Source organism: Thalassophryne amazonica, chromosome 11, assembly GCF_902500255.1.
Source record: "Thalassophryne amazonica chromosome 11, fThaAma1.1, whole genome shotgun sequence".
NCBI classification, from domain to species: domain Eukaryota; kingdom Metazoa; phylum Chordata; class Actinopteri; order Batrachoidiformes; family Batrachoididae; genus Thalassophryne; species Thalassophryne amazonica.
In genome coordinates, this window is record NC_047113.1 from 108,058,569 (window position 1) to 108,073,348 (window position 14,780).

At 41.7% G+C, this 14,780-nt stretch overlaps 1 protein-coding gene across 4 annotated transcripts in view; it reads right to left on the reverse strand.

Annotated features, from left to right (window-relative positions):
* setd7 (SET domain containing 7, histone lysine methyltransferase) overlaps nt 1-14,780 on the reverse strand; it is an 86,972-nt gene that overhangs the window by 23,626 nt on the left and 48,566 nt on the right. For 2 of the 4 annotated variants that reach the window (XM_034181002.1, XM_034181001.1), the window contains exons 5-6: nt 8,076-8,157; nt 7,850-7,967 (exon numbers count right to left, since the gene is read on the reverse strand). The exons of 1 other annotated variant lie outside the window; for it this stretch is intronic. In XM_034181002.1, the coding sequence (XP_034036893.1) occupies nt 7,850-7,967; nt 8,076-8,157 (200 nt within the window). The remainder of the gene's footprint in view (nt 1-7,849; nt 7,968-8,075; nt 8,158-14,780) is intronic. One more of the 4 variants, XM_034181004.1, reaches the window with a different exon arrangement.

Below are 14,780 nucleotides of genomic sequence, written 5' to 3' on the forward strand. Positions count from 1 at the left end.
CAAATATGTAGGACTGCTTTTTTGCATTTACGCAATATCTCTAAAATCAGAAAGGTCTTGTCTCAGAGTGATGCTGAAAAACTAATTCATGCATTTATTTCCTCTAGGCTGGACTATTGTAATTCATTATTATCAGGTTGTCCTAAAAGTTCCCTAAAAAGCCTTCAGTTAATTCAAATGCTGCAGCTAGAGTACTGACGGGGACTAGAAGGAGAGAGCATATCTCACCCATATTGGCCTCTCTTCATTGGCTTCCTGTTAATTCTAGAATAGAATTTAAAATTCTTCTTCTTACTTATAAGGTTTTGAATAATCAGGTCCCATCTTATCTTAGGGACCTCGTAGTACCATATTACCCCAATAGAGCGCTTCGCTCTCAGACTGCAGGCTTACTTGTAGTTCCTAGGGTTTGTAAGAGTAGAATGGGAGGCAGAGCCTTCAGCTTTCAGGCTCCTCTCCTGTGGAACCAGCTCCCAATTCAGATCAGGGAGACAGACACCCTCTCTACTTTTAAGATTAGGCTTAAAACTTTCCTTTTTGCTAAAGCTTATAGTTAGGGCTGGATCAGGTGACCCTGAACCATCCCTTAGTTATGCTGCTATAGACGTAGACTGCTGGGGGGTTCCCATGATGCACTGTTTCTTTTTCTTTTTGCTCTGTATGCACCACTCTGCATTTAATCATTAGTGATCGATCTCTGCTCCCCTCCACAGCATGTCTTTTTCCTGGTTCTCTCCCTCAGCCCCAACCAGTCCCAGCAGAAGACTGCCCCTCCCTGAGCCTGGTTCTGCTGGAGGTTTCTTCCTGTTAAAAGGGAGTTTTTCCTTCCCACTGTAGCCAAGTGCTTGCTCACAGGGGGTCGTTTTGACCGTTGGGGTTTTACATAATTATTGTATGGCCTTGCCTTACAATATAAAGCGCCTTGGGGCAACTGTTTGTTGTGATTTGGCGCTATATAAAAAAAATTGATTGATTGATTGATCAGAGAGTGTGATGAGATCTTTGGCATTCTTTTTAACATCTTTTTCTGAGTGCAGAATAAACAGCAGCTTGTTGCTCTAAGTAGCGTTTGAGCATGTCATAGCTGGAGTTCCACCTTGTAGTGACATCTTGAATCAGCTTGTGAGGAGGAAGCTGGAGCATCTCTTGTTTGGCCTTTAAGACAACTGCTGCAGTCGTGCTCTTATGAAAGAAGGTGACGACTCTCCTGACTTTGCTCAACAGACGAGAAATCTGGTTTACTCCCAACCCCTTCTGGGATGCCAGGTTTACTGTGTGCAAAAAACCCTATATGCTGTGACAATCCAGCTGCATTTGAGGCATTGACAATGTTTTTGGCATTATCAGTGGTCACAGGGATGGTTGTATTTTGTTTATCCAGTTTCCATTCTAATACTGCTTCCTTTAGCACTTCTGCCAAATTATCACTTGTGTGTGATTCATAGATAGGGCGAGTTTGAAGTACTGGATTTTCAATCTCCCAATCATTATTGACGTAGTGTGCTGTCACTGTAATGTAGCTCTCAGTTGCTCTTGAGGTCCAGCCATCTGTTGTTATGGCAACTAACTCCGCAGTGCTTAGACCCCTCAAAACTTTTTCTTTAGCATCTTCATACATGGAGGGCAACAATTTGGTTGTAAGATGCGATCTGCTGGGAATACTGTAGCGCGGCTCAAGTACGCTAATTAAATGTTTAAACCCAGCGTTTTCCACCACTGAATAAGGCTGCAGGTCTGCTGCTATGAATAGCCCTATAGCGTTAGTTATTGCTTTAGCGCGAGCTGAGGTCTGTGCAAGTTTCATTACAAACGAAGAGTCAATAGTTGGCTGGACCAATGATGATGTTTTTCCAGCCAAATCAACATCTTTGTGATGACGGCGAATGTGTCCAGCCATGTTCGTTGTGTTTCCCATAGCTGGGTAAGGCACACGCGTGTAGCACATTTTGCACACTGTTGTCTTCTTGTCGACAACACGAACGCTGTCGACATAACTCACCGCGAACGCAAAATATTTCCATACTGCTGATTTAAGAGAAGCAGGAGCGGCTTCCAGCTCCAGTAAGGCGTCCTTATCTGCACTTGCCATGGTGACATACTCTGCAGGTTAGCAAACTAGCGGCGTCAGCTACAGTGTACTGCGTCGCGTGCGTGCTTGCGCAGCTTAGGGGGCGGGATCGTCGATCCCCTTTTTGACTTCGAGGCTCGAGACCATGACGTAATTTCGATCGATTTTGATGAAATATCGAAATCGTGACACCCCTAATATATACACACACACACACACAACAAAACTTGCATATAATAGATTCGGATGGACCAACAAATTTTGTCCTTTATAATTGAAATCCGCTGTATGTATAAAAGGGATAAAATCCGTTACATGTATAAAATTGATAAAATCCGTTATATGTATGTGAAGGATTAGTTGCAGTCAGGAGGTGCTGAACGATCTAGTGGGAATCCCCAGCATGTCCCGTCTTAAGGCCCACTTTTATTCTTTGGCTTTTAACACCGTGTGAGTTGTACGGTCCTTGTGTCTTATTTTATTGAAATTTATTGTTTTATCATGGTTTTATTTATTTATGTATTATTTTATCTTATCTATTTTACTGTTATTATTGTTATTAATACTATTTTGCATGTTTATGCTTTTGCTGCGCAGCACTTTGGAGACTCAAGTCTGTTTAAATGTGCTTTATAAATAAAGTGGATTGGATAGGATTGGACATGCGCATGGCCCTTGTAAAGTTCTCCGTCACACTGGTGGGAAGAGCGGCTTTTTCTCAATTAATCTGTCCCTCAACGAGCTCCACTTCTTTATGCAATTATCAACCACCAAACCAATCGTATGGTACGTTCAATTTCCTGCATGAATCACAAGGTCATTTGAGCTGATCATCGTTCCTAGCCTCACGTAACCTTTGCAGGAATGTAAAGGTATTAACATGGATTGGAGCGTTTGGAATCAATAATATTATATAACATACATACATTAACATTAGTTTGATATATTTAGAGTGAGGGTCATGGTAGCTGAAGAAAAGTGTGCTCATTTCATTACATCAGCTTTCCATTCATGACACAATTATACAAAATTAGAAACTGCACAGTCATACACAGAAAACTGACTGAAAAATATTCAATTAAACTTATTTGAACTGATGTTCAATAGTCGAATAAAATAGCTGTGTAGATTCAAAACAAGGTTCTAGATGATGTCATGGAGTGAAATAATCAGTTTTAAAACTGCATGTCAGTGCTGCTTTATCATGTATCAGTGAGAATGAAACAGCTTCCACTGAACTAAGAGATTAATGAGACAATGCAACACCTGAACCACTTGTGTCAGAATTTAACTGTTTCATTGTCATTTTAAGTCGTTCAGACATTTCCAGGCTGCTCACAGTAAAATCATTGGGCGACTGGCTTCAAAGCAGATGAGCCATCTTTCAGCAAAAAACCCAGAATCAACACGCAAGCATCACTTCATGAACAGAAGAAACTCAGGAAACAAAAAACAAACCATTGATAGCCTACTGTTGTGGTGAGAAACATCACTGGAAGTTGTGTTGATTTCACAGACTTTGTCGTGGTGACAGAGACTCTGTTTTCCACGTGAATCAGACTTCAAGTGGTCGTGACACCAGAAACATTTTTGAAAACAGTAAATTTTATATCTTGCGTCCAACCTTGATTCTGTGTCAGGACGGCATCAGCGTGAAACCTGCCTTTTTGGCAGCCCACTTGACAGAAATCTGTTGTAGCGACAGAGAACTTTAATACATGGAATTATTGTACTTTTATTAGGCTGGAAACATAGCTGCCACTTTGCTGCCCATTCTTGTAAAGTGGAAAGATCTTGTTTTAACTTACACTCACACTGCTGAATAACTGGACTATACACCGTTGTGTCATCTGCAAATAGTCTCAGATGACTTGAAACTACTTTTGGCATGTCATTAACAACACTGATAAATAATACTGGAACTGGCACAGTACCCTGTGGCACTCTGCTATTTACATCAGCCCATTCAGACTTTGCTGCGTTGACACATACTCTTTGCTTGTGTCCAGTAAGAAAGGCGCTGATCCATTGTAAAAGGTTACCTTTAATGCCATAAGGTTCAACCTTTGCTCAGAGAAGCTTTATCAGTACAGAGTCAAAGGCTTTATAGCCCCATTCCACAGGACACCGTTCCATTAGAATGCCCCACGATCCAGTACAAGTGCAAAAACGGGATGTAACGGCTTACTCCAGCTTGCCTCCTATCAGGCTGTCTTATAAAGTGCAAGACCTGGAACCCTGCTCCAAAATGAAAGCAAAGCTGCGTCCTTGGCCAGGACCGCAGCAAATGCCGCTTCTGCTTCAAATTTTTATCCCAATGGACAACAATCAAACTAGATTCAAGCTGTACTCACTATTAAAGATGTTTGAGCATGATTGAAGCTACAAAGACTACAAACACCTGGAAGTGACCACGTAATTACGCCGATTTGGCAAATCTTCTTCTTTGTCTTTCGGCTGTTCCCGTTAGGGGGCGCTACAGCAGATCAATCATTTCCATCTCACGCTGTCCTCTGTCTCTTCCTCTGTCACACCAACCACCTGCATGTCCTCCCTCAGCACATCCATAAACCTCCTCTTTGGCCTCCCTCTTCTCCTCCTGCCTGGTGGCTCCATCCTCAGCATCCTTCTCCCTATATACCCTGGGTCCCTCCTCTGCACATGTCCAAACCATCTCAATCTCGCCTCTCTGACTTTGTCTCCAAACCGTCCCACCTGAGCTGTCCCTCTGATATGTTCATTCCTAATCTTGTCCATTCTCGTCACTCCAAAAGAGAATCTCAACATCTTCAGCTCTGTCACCTCCAGCTCTGCCTCCTGTCTTTTTGTTAGTACCACTGTCTCTAAGCCGTACAACATAGCTGGTCTCACTACTGTCTTGTAAACTTTCTCCTTCACTCTTGCTGATATTCTTCGGTCACAAATCACTCCTGCCACCTTTCTCCACCCACTCCACCCTGCCTGCACTCTCTTCTTCACCTCTCTACCACACTCTCCATTACTTTGAACAGTTGACCCCAAATATTTAAACTCATCTACTTTCACCACTTCTACTCCTTGTAACTGCACTATTCCACTGGGCTCCCTCTCATTCACACACATGGACTCAGTCTTGCTTCTGCTGACTTTCATTCCGCTTCTCTCCAGAGCACATCTCCACCTCTCCAGACTAGACTCAACTTGCTCTCTACTCTCACGACATATCACAATGTCATCTGCAAACATCATAGTCCATGGGGACTCCTGTCTGATCTCATCCGTCAACCTGTCCATCACCACTGCAAAAAAGAAAGGACTCAGAGCTGATCTTTGGTGTAATCCCACCTCCACCTTGAATGAGTCTGTCATTCCTACTGCACATCTCACCGCTGTCACACTATTCTTGTACATGTCCTGCACTACCCTAACATACTTCTCTGCCACTCCAGACTTCCTCATACAATGCCACAACTCTTCTCTTGGCACCCTATCATAAGCTTTTTCTAAGTCCACAAACACACAATGTAACTCTTTCTGGCCTTCTCTGTACTTCTCCAACAGTATTCTCAGAGCAAACACTGCACCTGTAGTGCTCTTTCTCAGCATGAAACCATTTTGCTGCTCACAGATCTTCACCTGTTTTCTAAGCCTAGTTTCTACTACTCTTTCCCATAACTTCATGCTGTGGCTGATCAGCTTTATGCCTCTGTAGTTACTGCAGCTCTGCACATCACCCTTGTTCTTGAAAATAGGAACCAGCACACTTTGTCTCCACTCCTCAGGCATCCTCTCACTTTCCAAGATTTTATTAAACAATCTGGTTAGAAACTCTACTGCCATCTCTCCTAGACATTTCCATACCTCCACTGGAATGTCATCTGGACCAACTACCTTTCCACTCTTCATCCTCTTCATAGCAGCCCTCACTTCTTCCTTACTAATCTCTTGTACTTCCTGATTTACTCTCACCACATCATCCAGCCTTTTCTCTCGCTCATTTTCTTGATTCATCAGCTTTTCAAAATATTCCCTCCACCTTCTTAGCACACACTCCTCACTTGTCAACACATTACCATGTGCATCTTTTACCACCCTAACCTGCTGCACATCCTTTCCAGCTCTGTCCCTTTGTCTGGCCAATCAGGTGCTTTTCTCCTTCCTTACTATTCAACTTCTTGTACAGCTCACAATATGCCTTTTCCTTCGCTTTTGCCACTTCTCTTTTTGCCTTAAGCCACATCTCCTTGTACTCCTGTCTACTTTCTTCATCTCTCCGACTATCCCAAAACTTTTTCGCCAATCTCTTTCTCCTGATGCTTTCCTGGACCTCTTCATTCCACCACCAAGTCTCCTTGTCTTCCTTCCACTGTCCAGATGTCATACCCAGTACTGTCCTAGCTGTCTCCCTCACCACATCTGCAGTACTTTTCCAGTTGTCCAAAACTGCTTCCCCTCCAACCAGTGCTTCTCTCACCTGCTCGCTAAATTTCACACAACAGTCTTGCTCCTTCAGCTTCCATCATCTGATCCTTTGTTGAGCTCTCACGCTCTTCTTCTTTATCTCTAAAGTCATCCTACAAACAACCATCCTATGCTGTCTAACGACACTCTCTCCTGCCAACACCTTACAGTCTCTGATTTCTTTAGCTTGCATCTCCTAGAAAGAATGTAGTCCACCTGTGTGCAACTTCCTCCACTCTTATATGTACGAGGTCTGTTAGAAAAGTATCGGACCTTTTTATTTTTTTCAAAAACCTGATGGATTTGAATCACGTGTGCTTGCATGAGCCAACCTTGAACCTTCATGCGCATGTGAACTTTTCCACGCCTGTCGATTGCATCATTTTCTGGTAAGCAGCCTTTGTGTGAGGTGTGTGTCATGCGCTCCGCGTTTTTTCATTCCAAGGAAAATAGCGGAACGACTGGAGCAGTGCCGCATCAAATTTTGCCAGAAACTGGGCAACAGCCAGGTGGAAACCATTCGGATGATTCAGACAGCTTTCGGTGACTTTTCAGTCGTGTGACTATTCGAGAAATTGTGGAAGAGCTGGGCATGTCACAACATGTCCTGTGAGACTTCAACACAGAGGCTCCACCATCAGAAGCTTCAGGAAAGAATTTCGTCACCACTCTTTTCATGGCAAAATCTTCTGTCACAGTGGAATGTGTCGAAAAAGTGCTGATGTCCACCTCTTCCACAATTTTTGGATAGTCACACGACGGTCCCACATCACCACAGCGTTCACTTTGGAAATGATCTGGTCATTTCAGCATGTTGATGGCCGACCGGAGCACGGCTCGCTCTCCACCGTTGTGCGGATGTCTTTAAACCGGTTGTACCGCTCCTTAATCTGTGTGATGCTCATAGCATCGTCACCGAAAGCCGTCTGAATAATCCGAATGGTTCAAAAATCTTCTTCAAAAAGGAATTTTTTCATTAAATTTACACCTCCCCCATTTCCAGCTAGTTGAAAGTGTGTCTGCTCTGAGCATTCCATATAAGAAAGAAGTGTTGGTTCCGCTCTCTCGCTCTGCAGAGTGTTATGAAAGACTTTAAATGAATTATAAAAAATATATACTGCCATTTATTTTGATATTTTTAACCATAATATCAGAAGAAAACATGAATAAAACACCTCATGTCTGTGCATTTTAAGACATATTTTATTACCCACTGAGACCTTATCTTTACATGAACGGACTCGATGCCCGTGGAGACATTTGAAGGAGGTGTGGGAGGTCTGCTGTGACAGAGGGACGCCTCAGAAGCTGGCAAATAAACACATAGAAACGCAGTCCTACCTCTGAGTGGGTGATGCGCACACCGTTGTAAAAGGCCATGACGGAGTCTGCGTCAGCGTCCGTCTGGGCAAACAAACCCTGTCCGGCTCCTTTGATCAGTGAGTCTGCCACAAACACTCTGAAACACAGAAACACCACGGCATCACTCGCACACTCAGCTGAACGCGCTTCTCCTCTTGATACATCCTGGTTGTCATGACAGGAGGTACGTGTGAAGCTGACCCACCTCTGGCTCTCGTAAGGGTCGGGCAGCAGCGTGTGCGTGGCGATACATGCAGACGTCGACTTATCGTGCGAGTACACAACACCTAAAAAAGGACAGTGATCAAAGTGAACAAAACCTGAACTTTGTTGAAGATACCCATGGATGGTGAACCTCGGCCGCTTAATTTTTTGAAACTCTACAAGCTTGTGCAAAATTCAGTGAATAGGTTCAGTTCAAAAATCACCGAAAAAAATAAAAGAAAAAAACAACTCAGAAATATGATAAACTCATAGTATTTGCACCTCTCATAACAACAGACTGTATGGATCAGCTATGATCTGTTACACTATGGACAGTCACACGTCTTTTCAATAACTACCATGAGCTCCACGGAGTCTGTCCGTTTACCGATTTGTCAACAGTCAGGTTTCTGTGCGGCAGCCTCCAAAATGTTGATAGGACAAATATTTTTTGAGAAATTCGCAATTTTAGCTAACCAGTAAACAATGGACATTGTGCTACCATGTACCATTTGAGGTTTTAACCCTCCGGGGTCCGAAGGCATTTTTTTGGGCAGTTCACTCGCCTGGCATAAATGTTTTATTATTGCTGTTAACAATCATGTTATTGGAGCCCACAATCATGTTTTATGTCTCTTTTTTTTCAGGACAACCTGTACTTTGAGAATATATATGTTTTTGTTGTGTTTTATAAGTGTAATAAAGGTTTACAATCAGAAATAAGAAAGGAAAAAGTAAAGCGGGAAAATAATTTTCCACACACATCAATCAATCAATCAATCAATTTTTTTATATAACGCCAAATCACAACAAACAGTTGCCCCAAGGCGCTTTATATTGTAAGGCAAGGCCATACAATAATTATGTAAAACCCCAACGGTCAAAACGACCCCCTGTGAGCAAGCACTTGGCTACAGTGGGAAGGAAAAACTCCCTTTTAACAGGAAGAAACCTCCAGCAGAACCAGGCTCAGGGAGGGGCAGTCTTCTGCTGGGACTGGTTGGGGCTGAGGGAGAGAACAAGGAAAAAGACATGCTGTGGAGGGGAGCAGACATCGATCACTAATGATTAAATGCAGAGTGGTGCATACAGAGCAAAAAGAGAAAGAAACAGTGCATCATGGGAACCCCCCAGCAGTCTACGTCTATAGCAGCATAACTAAGGGATGGTTCAGGGTCACCTGATCCAAGCCCTAACTATAAGCCTTAGCGAAAAGGAAAGTTTTAAGCCTAATCTTAAAAGTAGAGAGGGTGTCTGTCTCCCTGATCTGAATTGGGAGCTGGTTAGGAGAGGAGAGGAGCCTGAAAGTTTACACTAACTGTCAGAATGCTCGTAGCACGGGCCGGGGTGGAGGATTAGCAGCAATCTTCCATTCCAGCCTATTAATTGATCAAAAACCTAGACAGAGCTTTAATTCATTTGAAAGCTTGTCTCTTAGTCTTGTCCATCCAAATTGGAAGTCCCAAAAACCAGTTTTATTTGTTATTATCTATCGTCCACCTGGTCGTTACTGTGAGTTTCTCTGTGAATTTTCAGACCTTTTGTCTGACTTAGTGCTTAGCTCAGATAAGATAATTATAGTGGGCGATTTTAACATCCACACAGATGCTGAGAATGACAGCCTCAACACTGCATTTAATCTATTATTAGACTCTATCGGCTTTGCTCAAAAAGTAAATGAGTCCACCCACCACTTTAATCATATCTTAGATCTTGTTCTGACTTATGGTATGGAAATAGAAGACTTAACAGTATTCCCTGAAAACTCCCTTCTGTCTGATCATTTTTAATAACATTTACATTTACCCTGTTGGACTACCCTGCAGTGGGGAATAAGTTTCATTACACTAGAAGTCTTTCAGAAAGCGCTGTAACTAGGTTTAAGGATATGATTCCTTCTTTATGTTCTCTAATGTCATATACCAACACAGAGCAGAGTAGCTACCTAAACTCTGTAAGGGAGTTAGAGTATCTCGTCAATAGTTTTACATCCTCATTGAAGACAACTTTGGATGCTGTAGCTCCTCTGAAAAAGAGAGCTTTAAATCAGAAGTGTCTGACTCCGTGGTATAACTCACAAACTCGTAGCTTAAAGCAGATAACCCGTAAGTTGGAGAGGAAATGGCGTCTCACTAATTTAGAAGATCTTCACTTAGCCTGGAAAAAGAGTTTGTTGCTCTATAAAAAAGCCCTCCGTAAAGCTAGGACATCTTTCTACTCATCACTAATTGAAGAAAATAAGAACAACCCCAGGTTTCTTTTCAGCACTGTAGCCAGGCTGACAAAGAGTCAGAGCTCTATTGAGCTGAGTATTCCATTAACTTTAACTAGTAATGACTTCATGACTTTCTTTGCTAACAAAATTTTGACTATTAGAGAAAAAAATACTCATAACCATCCCAAAGATGTATCGTTATCTTTGGCTGCTTTCAGTGATGCCGGTATTTGGTAAGACTCTTTCTCTCCGATTGTTCTGTCTGAGTTATTTTCATTAGTTACTTCATCCAAACCATCAACATGTTTATTAGACCCCATTCCTGCCAGGCTGCTCAAGGAAGTCCTACCATTATTTAATGCTTCAATCTTAAATATGATCAATCTATCTTTGTTAGTTGGTTATGTACCACAGGCCTTTAAGGTGGCAGTAATTAAACCATTACTTAAAAAGCCATCACTTGACCCAGCTATCTTAGCTAATTATAGGCCAATCTCCAACCTTCCTTTTCTCTCAAAGATTCTTGAGAGGGTAGTTGTAAAACAGCTAACTGATCACCTGCAGAGGAATGGTCTATTTGAAGAGTTTCAGTCAGGTTTTAGAATTCATCATAGTACAGAAACAGCATTAGTGAAGGTTACAAATGATCTTCTTATGGCTTCGGACAGTGGACTTATCTCTGTGCTTGTTCTGTTGGACCTCAGTGCTGCTTTTGATACTGTTGACCATAAAATTTTATTACAGAGATTAGAGCATGTCATAGGTATTAAGGGCACTGCGCTGCGGTGGTTTGAATCATATTTGTCTAATAGATTACAGTTTGTTCATGTAAATGGGGAATCTTCTTCACAGACTGAAGTTAATTATGGAGTTCCACAAGGTTCTGTGCTAGGACCAATTTTGTTCACTTTGTACATGCTTCCCTTGGGCAGTATTATTAGACGGTATTGCTTAAATTTTCATTGTTACGCAGATGATACCCAGCTTTATCTATCCATGAAGCCAGAGGATACACACCAATTAGCTAAACTGCAGGATTGTCTTACAGACATAAAGACATGGATGACCTCTAATTTCCTGCTTTTAAACTCAGATAAAACTGAAGTTATTGTACTTGGCCCCACAAATCTTAGAAGCATGGTGTCTAACCAGATCGTTACTCTGGATGGCATTTCCCTGATCTCTAGTAATACTGTGAGAAATCTTGGAGTCATTTTTGATCAGGATATGTCATTCAAAGCGCATATTAAACAAATATGTAGGACTGCCTTTTTGCATTTACGCAGTATCTCTAAAATCAGAAAGGTCTTGTCTCAGAGTGATGCTGAAAAACTAATTCATGCATTTATTTCCTCTAGGCTGGACTATTGTAATTCATTATTATCAGGTTGTCCTAAAAGTTCCCTAAAAAGCCTTCAGTTGGTTCAGAATGCTGCAGCTAGAGTACTGACGGGGACTAGCAGGAGAGAGCATATCTCACCCGTGTTGGCCTCTCTTCATTGGCTTCCTGTTAATTCTAGAATAGAATTTAAAATTCTTCTTCTTACTTATAAGGTTTTGAATAATCAGGTCCCATCTTATCTTAGGGACCTCGTAGTACCATATTACCCCATTAGAGCGCTTCGCTCTCAGACTGCGGGCTTACTTGTGGTTCCTAGGGTTTGTAAGAGTAGAATGGGAGGCAGAGCCTTCAGCTTTCAGGCTCCTCTCCTGTGGAACCAGCTCCCAATTCAGATCAGGGAGACAGATACCCTCTCTACTTTTAAGATTAGGCTTAAAACTTTCCTTTTCGCTAAGGCTTATAGTTAGGGCTGGATCGGGTGACCCTGGACCATCCCTTGGTTATGTTGCTTTAGACGTAGACTGTGGGGGGTTCCTTTCTCTTTTTGCTCCGTATGCATCACTCTGCATTTAATCATTAGTGATCGATCTCTGCCCCCCTTCTCGGCATGTCTTTTTCCTGGTTCTTTCCCTCAGCCCCAACCAGTCTCAGCAGAAGACTGCCCCTCCCTGAGCCTGGTTCTGCTGGAGGTTTCTTCCTGTTAAAATGGAGTTTTTCCTTCCCACTGTGGCCAAGTGCTTGCTCATAGGGGGTCGTTTTGACCGTTGGGGTTTTTCATAATTATTGTATGGCCTTGCCTTACAATATAAAGCGCCTTGGGGCAACTGTTTGTTGTGATTTGGCGCTATATAAGAAAAAAGTTGATTGATTGATTGATTGAAAGCTGAAGGCTCTGCCTCCCATTCTACTCTTACAAACCCTAGGAACTACAAGTAAGCCTGCAGTCTGAGAGCGAAGCGCTCTATTGGGGTGATATGGTACTACGAGGTCCCTAAGATAAGATGGGACCTGATTATTCAAAACCTTATAAGTAAGAAGAAGAATTTTAAATTCTATTCTAGAATTAACAGGAAGCCAATGAAGAGAGGCCAATATGGGTGAGATATGCTCTCTCCTTCTAGTCCCCGTCAGTACTCTAGCTGCAGCATTTTGAATTAACTGAAGGCTTTTTAGGGAACGTTTAGGACAACCTGATAATAATGAATTACAATAGTCCAGCCTAGAGGAAATAAATGCATGAATTAGTTTTTCAGCATCACTCTGAGACAAGACGTTTCTGATTTTAGAGATATTGCGTAAATGCAAAAACGCAGTCCTACATATTTGTTTAATATGCGCTTTGAATGACATATCCTGATCAAAAATGACTCCAAGATTTCTCACAGTATTACTAGAGGTCAGGGTAATGCCATCCAGAGTAAGGATCTGGTTAGACACCATGTTTCTAAGATTTGTGGGGCCAAGTACAATAACTTCAGTTTTATCTGAGTTTAAAAGCAAGAAATTAGAGGTCATCCATGTCTTTATGTCTGTAAGACAATCCTGCAGTTTAGCTAATTGGTGTGTGTCCTTTGGCTTCATGGATAGATAAAGCTGGGTATCATCTGCGTAACAATGAAAATTTAAGCAATACCGTCTAATAATACTGCCTAAGGGAAGCATGTATAAAGTGAATAAAATTGGTCCTAGCACAGAACCTTGTGGAACTCCATAATTAACTTTAGTCTGTGAAGAAGATTCCCCATTTACATGAACAAATTGTAATCTATTAGACAAATATGATTCAAACCACCGCAGCGCAGTGCCTTTAATACCTATGACATGCTCTAACCTCTGTAATAAAATTTTATGGTCAACAGTATCAAAAGCAGCACTGAGGTCCAACAGAACAAGCACAGAGATAAGTCCACTGTCCGAAGCCATAAGAAGATCATTTGTAACCTTCACTAATGCTGTTTCTGTACTATGATGAATTCTAAAACCTGACTGAAACTCTTCAAATAGACCATTCCTCTGCAGATGATCAGTTAGCTGTTTTACAACTACCCTTTCAAGAATTTTTGAGAGAAAAGGAAGGTTGGAGATTGGCCTATAATTAGCTAAGATAGCTGGGTCAAGTGATGACTTTTTAAGTAATGGTTTAATTACTGCCACCTTAAAAGCCTGTGGTACATAGCCAACTAACAAAGATAGATTGATCATATTTAAGATCGAAGCATTAAATAATGGTAGGGCTTCCTTGAGCAGCCTGGTAGGAATGGGGTCTAATAAACATGTTGATGGTTTGGATGAAGTAACTAATGAAAATAACTCAGACAGAACAATCGGAGAGAAAGAGTCTAACCAAATACCGGCATCACTGAAAGCAGCCAAAGATAACGATACGTCTTTGGGATGGTTATGAGTAATTTTTTCTCTAATAGTTAAAATTTTGTTAGCAAAGAAAGTCATGAAGTCATTACTAGTTAAAGTTAATGGAATACTCAGCTCAATAGAGCTCTGACTCTTTGTCAGCCTGGCTACAGTGCTGAAAAGAAACCTGGGGTTGTTCTTATTTTCTTCAATTAGTGATGAGTAGAAAGATGTCCTAGCTTTACGGAGGGCTTTTTTATAGAGCAACAGACTCCTTTTCCAGGCTAAGTGAAGATCTTCTAAATTAGTGAGACGCCATTTCCTCTCCAACTTACGGGTTATCTGCTTTAAGCTACGAGTTTGTGAGTTATACCACGGAGTCAGACACTTCTGATTTAAAGCTCTCTTTTTCAGAGGAGCTACAGCATCCAAAGTTGTCTTCAATGAGGATGTAAAACTATTGACGAGATACTCTATCTCACTTACAGAGTTTAGGTAGCTACTCTGCACTGTGTTGGTATATGGCATTAGAGAACATAAAGAAGGAATCATATCCTTAAACCTAGTTACAGCGCTTTCTGAAAGACTTCTAGTGTAATGAAACTTATTCCCCACTGCTGGGTAGTCCATCAGAGTAAATGTAAATGTTATTAAGAAATGATCAGACAGAAGGGAGTTTTCAGGGAATACTGTTAAGTCTTCTATTTCCATACCATAAGTCAGAACAAGATCTAAGATATGATTAAAGTGGTGGGTGGACTCATTTACTTTTTGAGCAAAGCCAATAGAGTCTAATA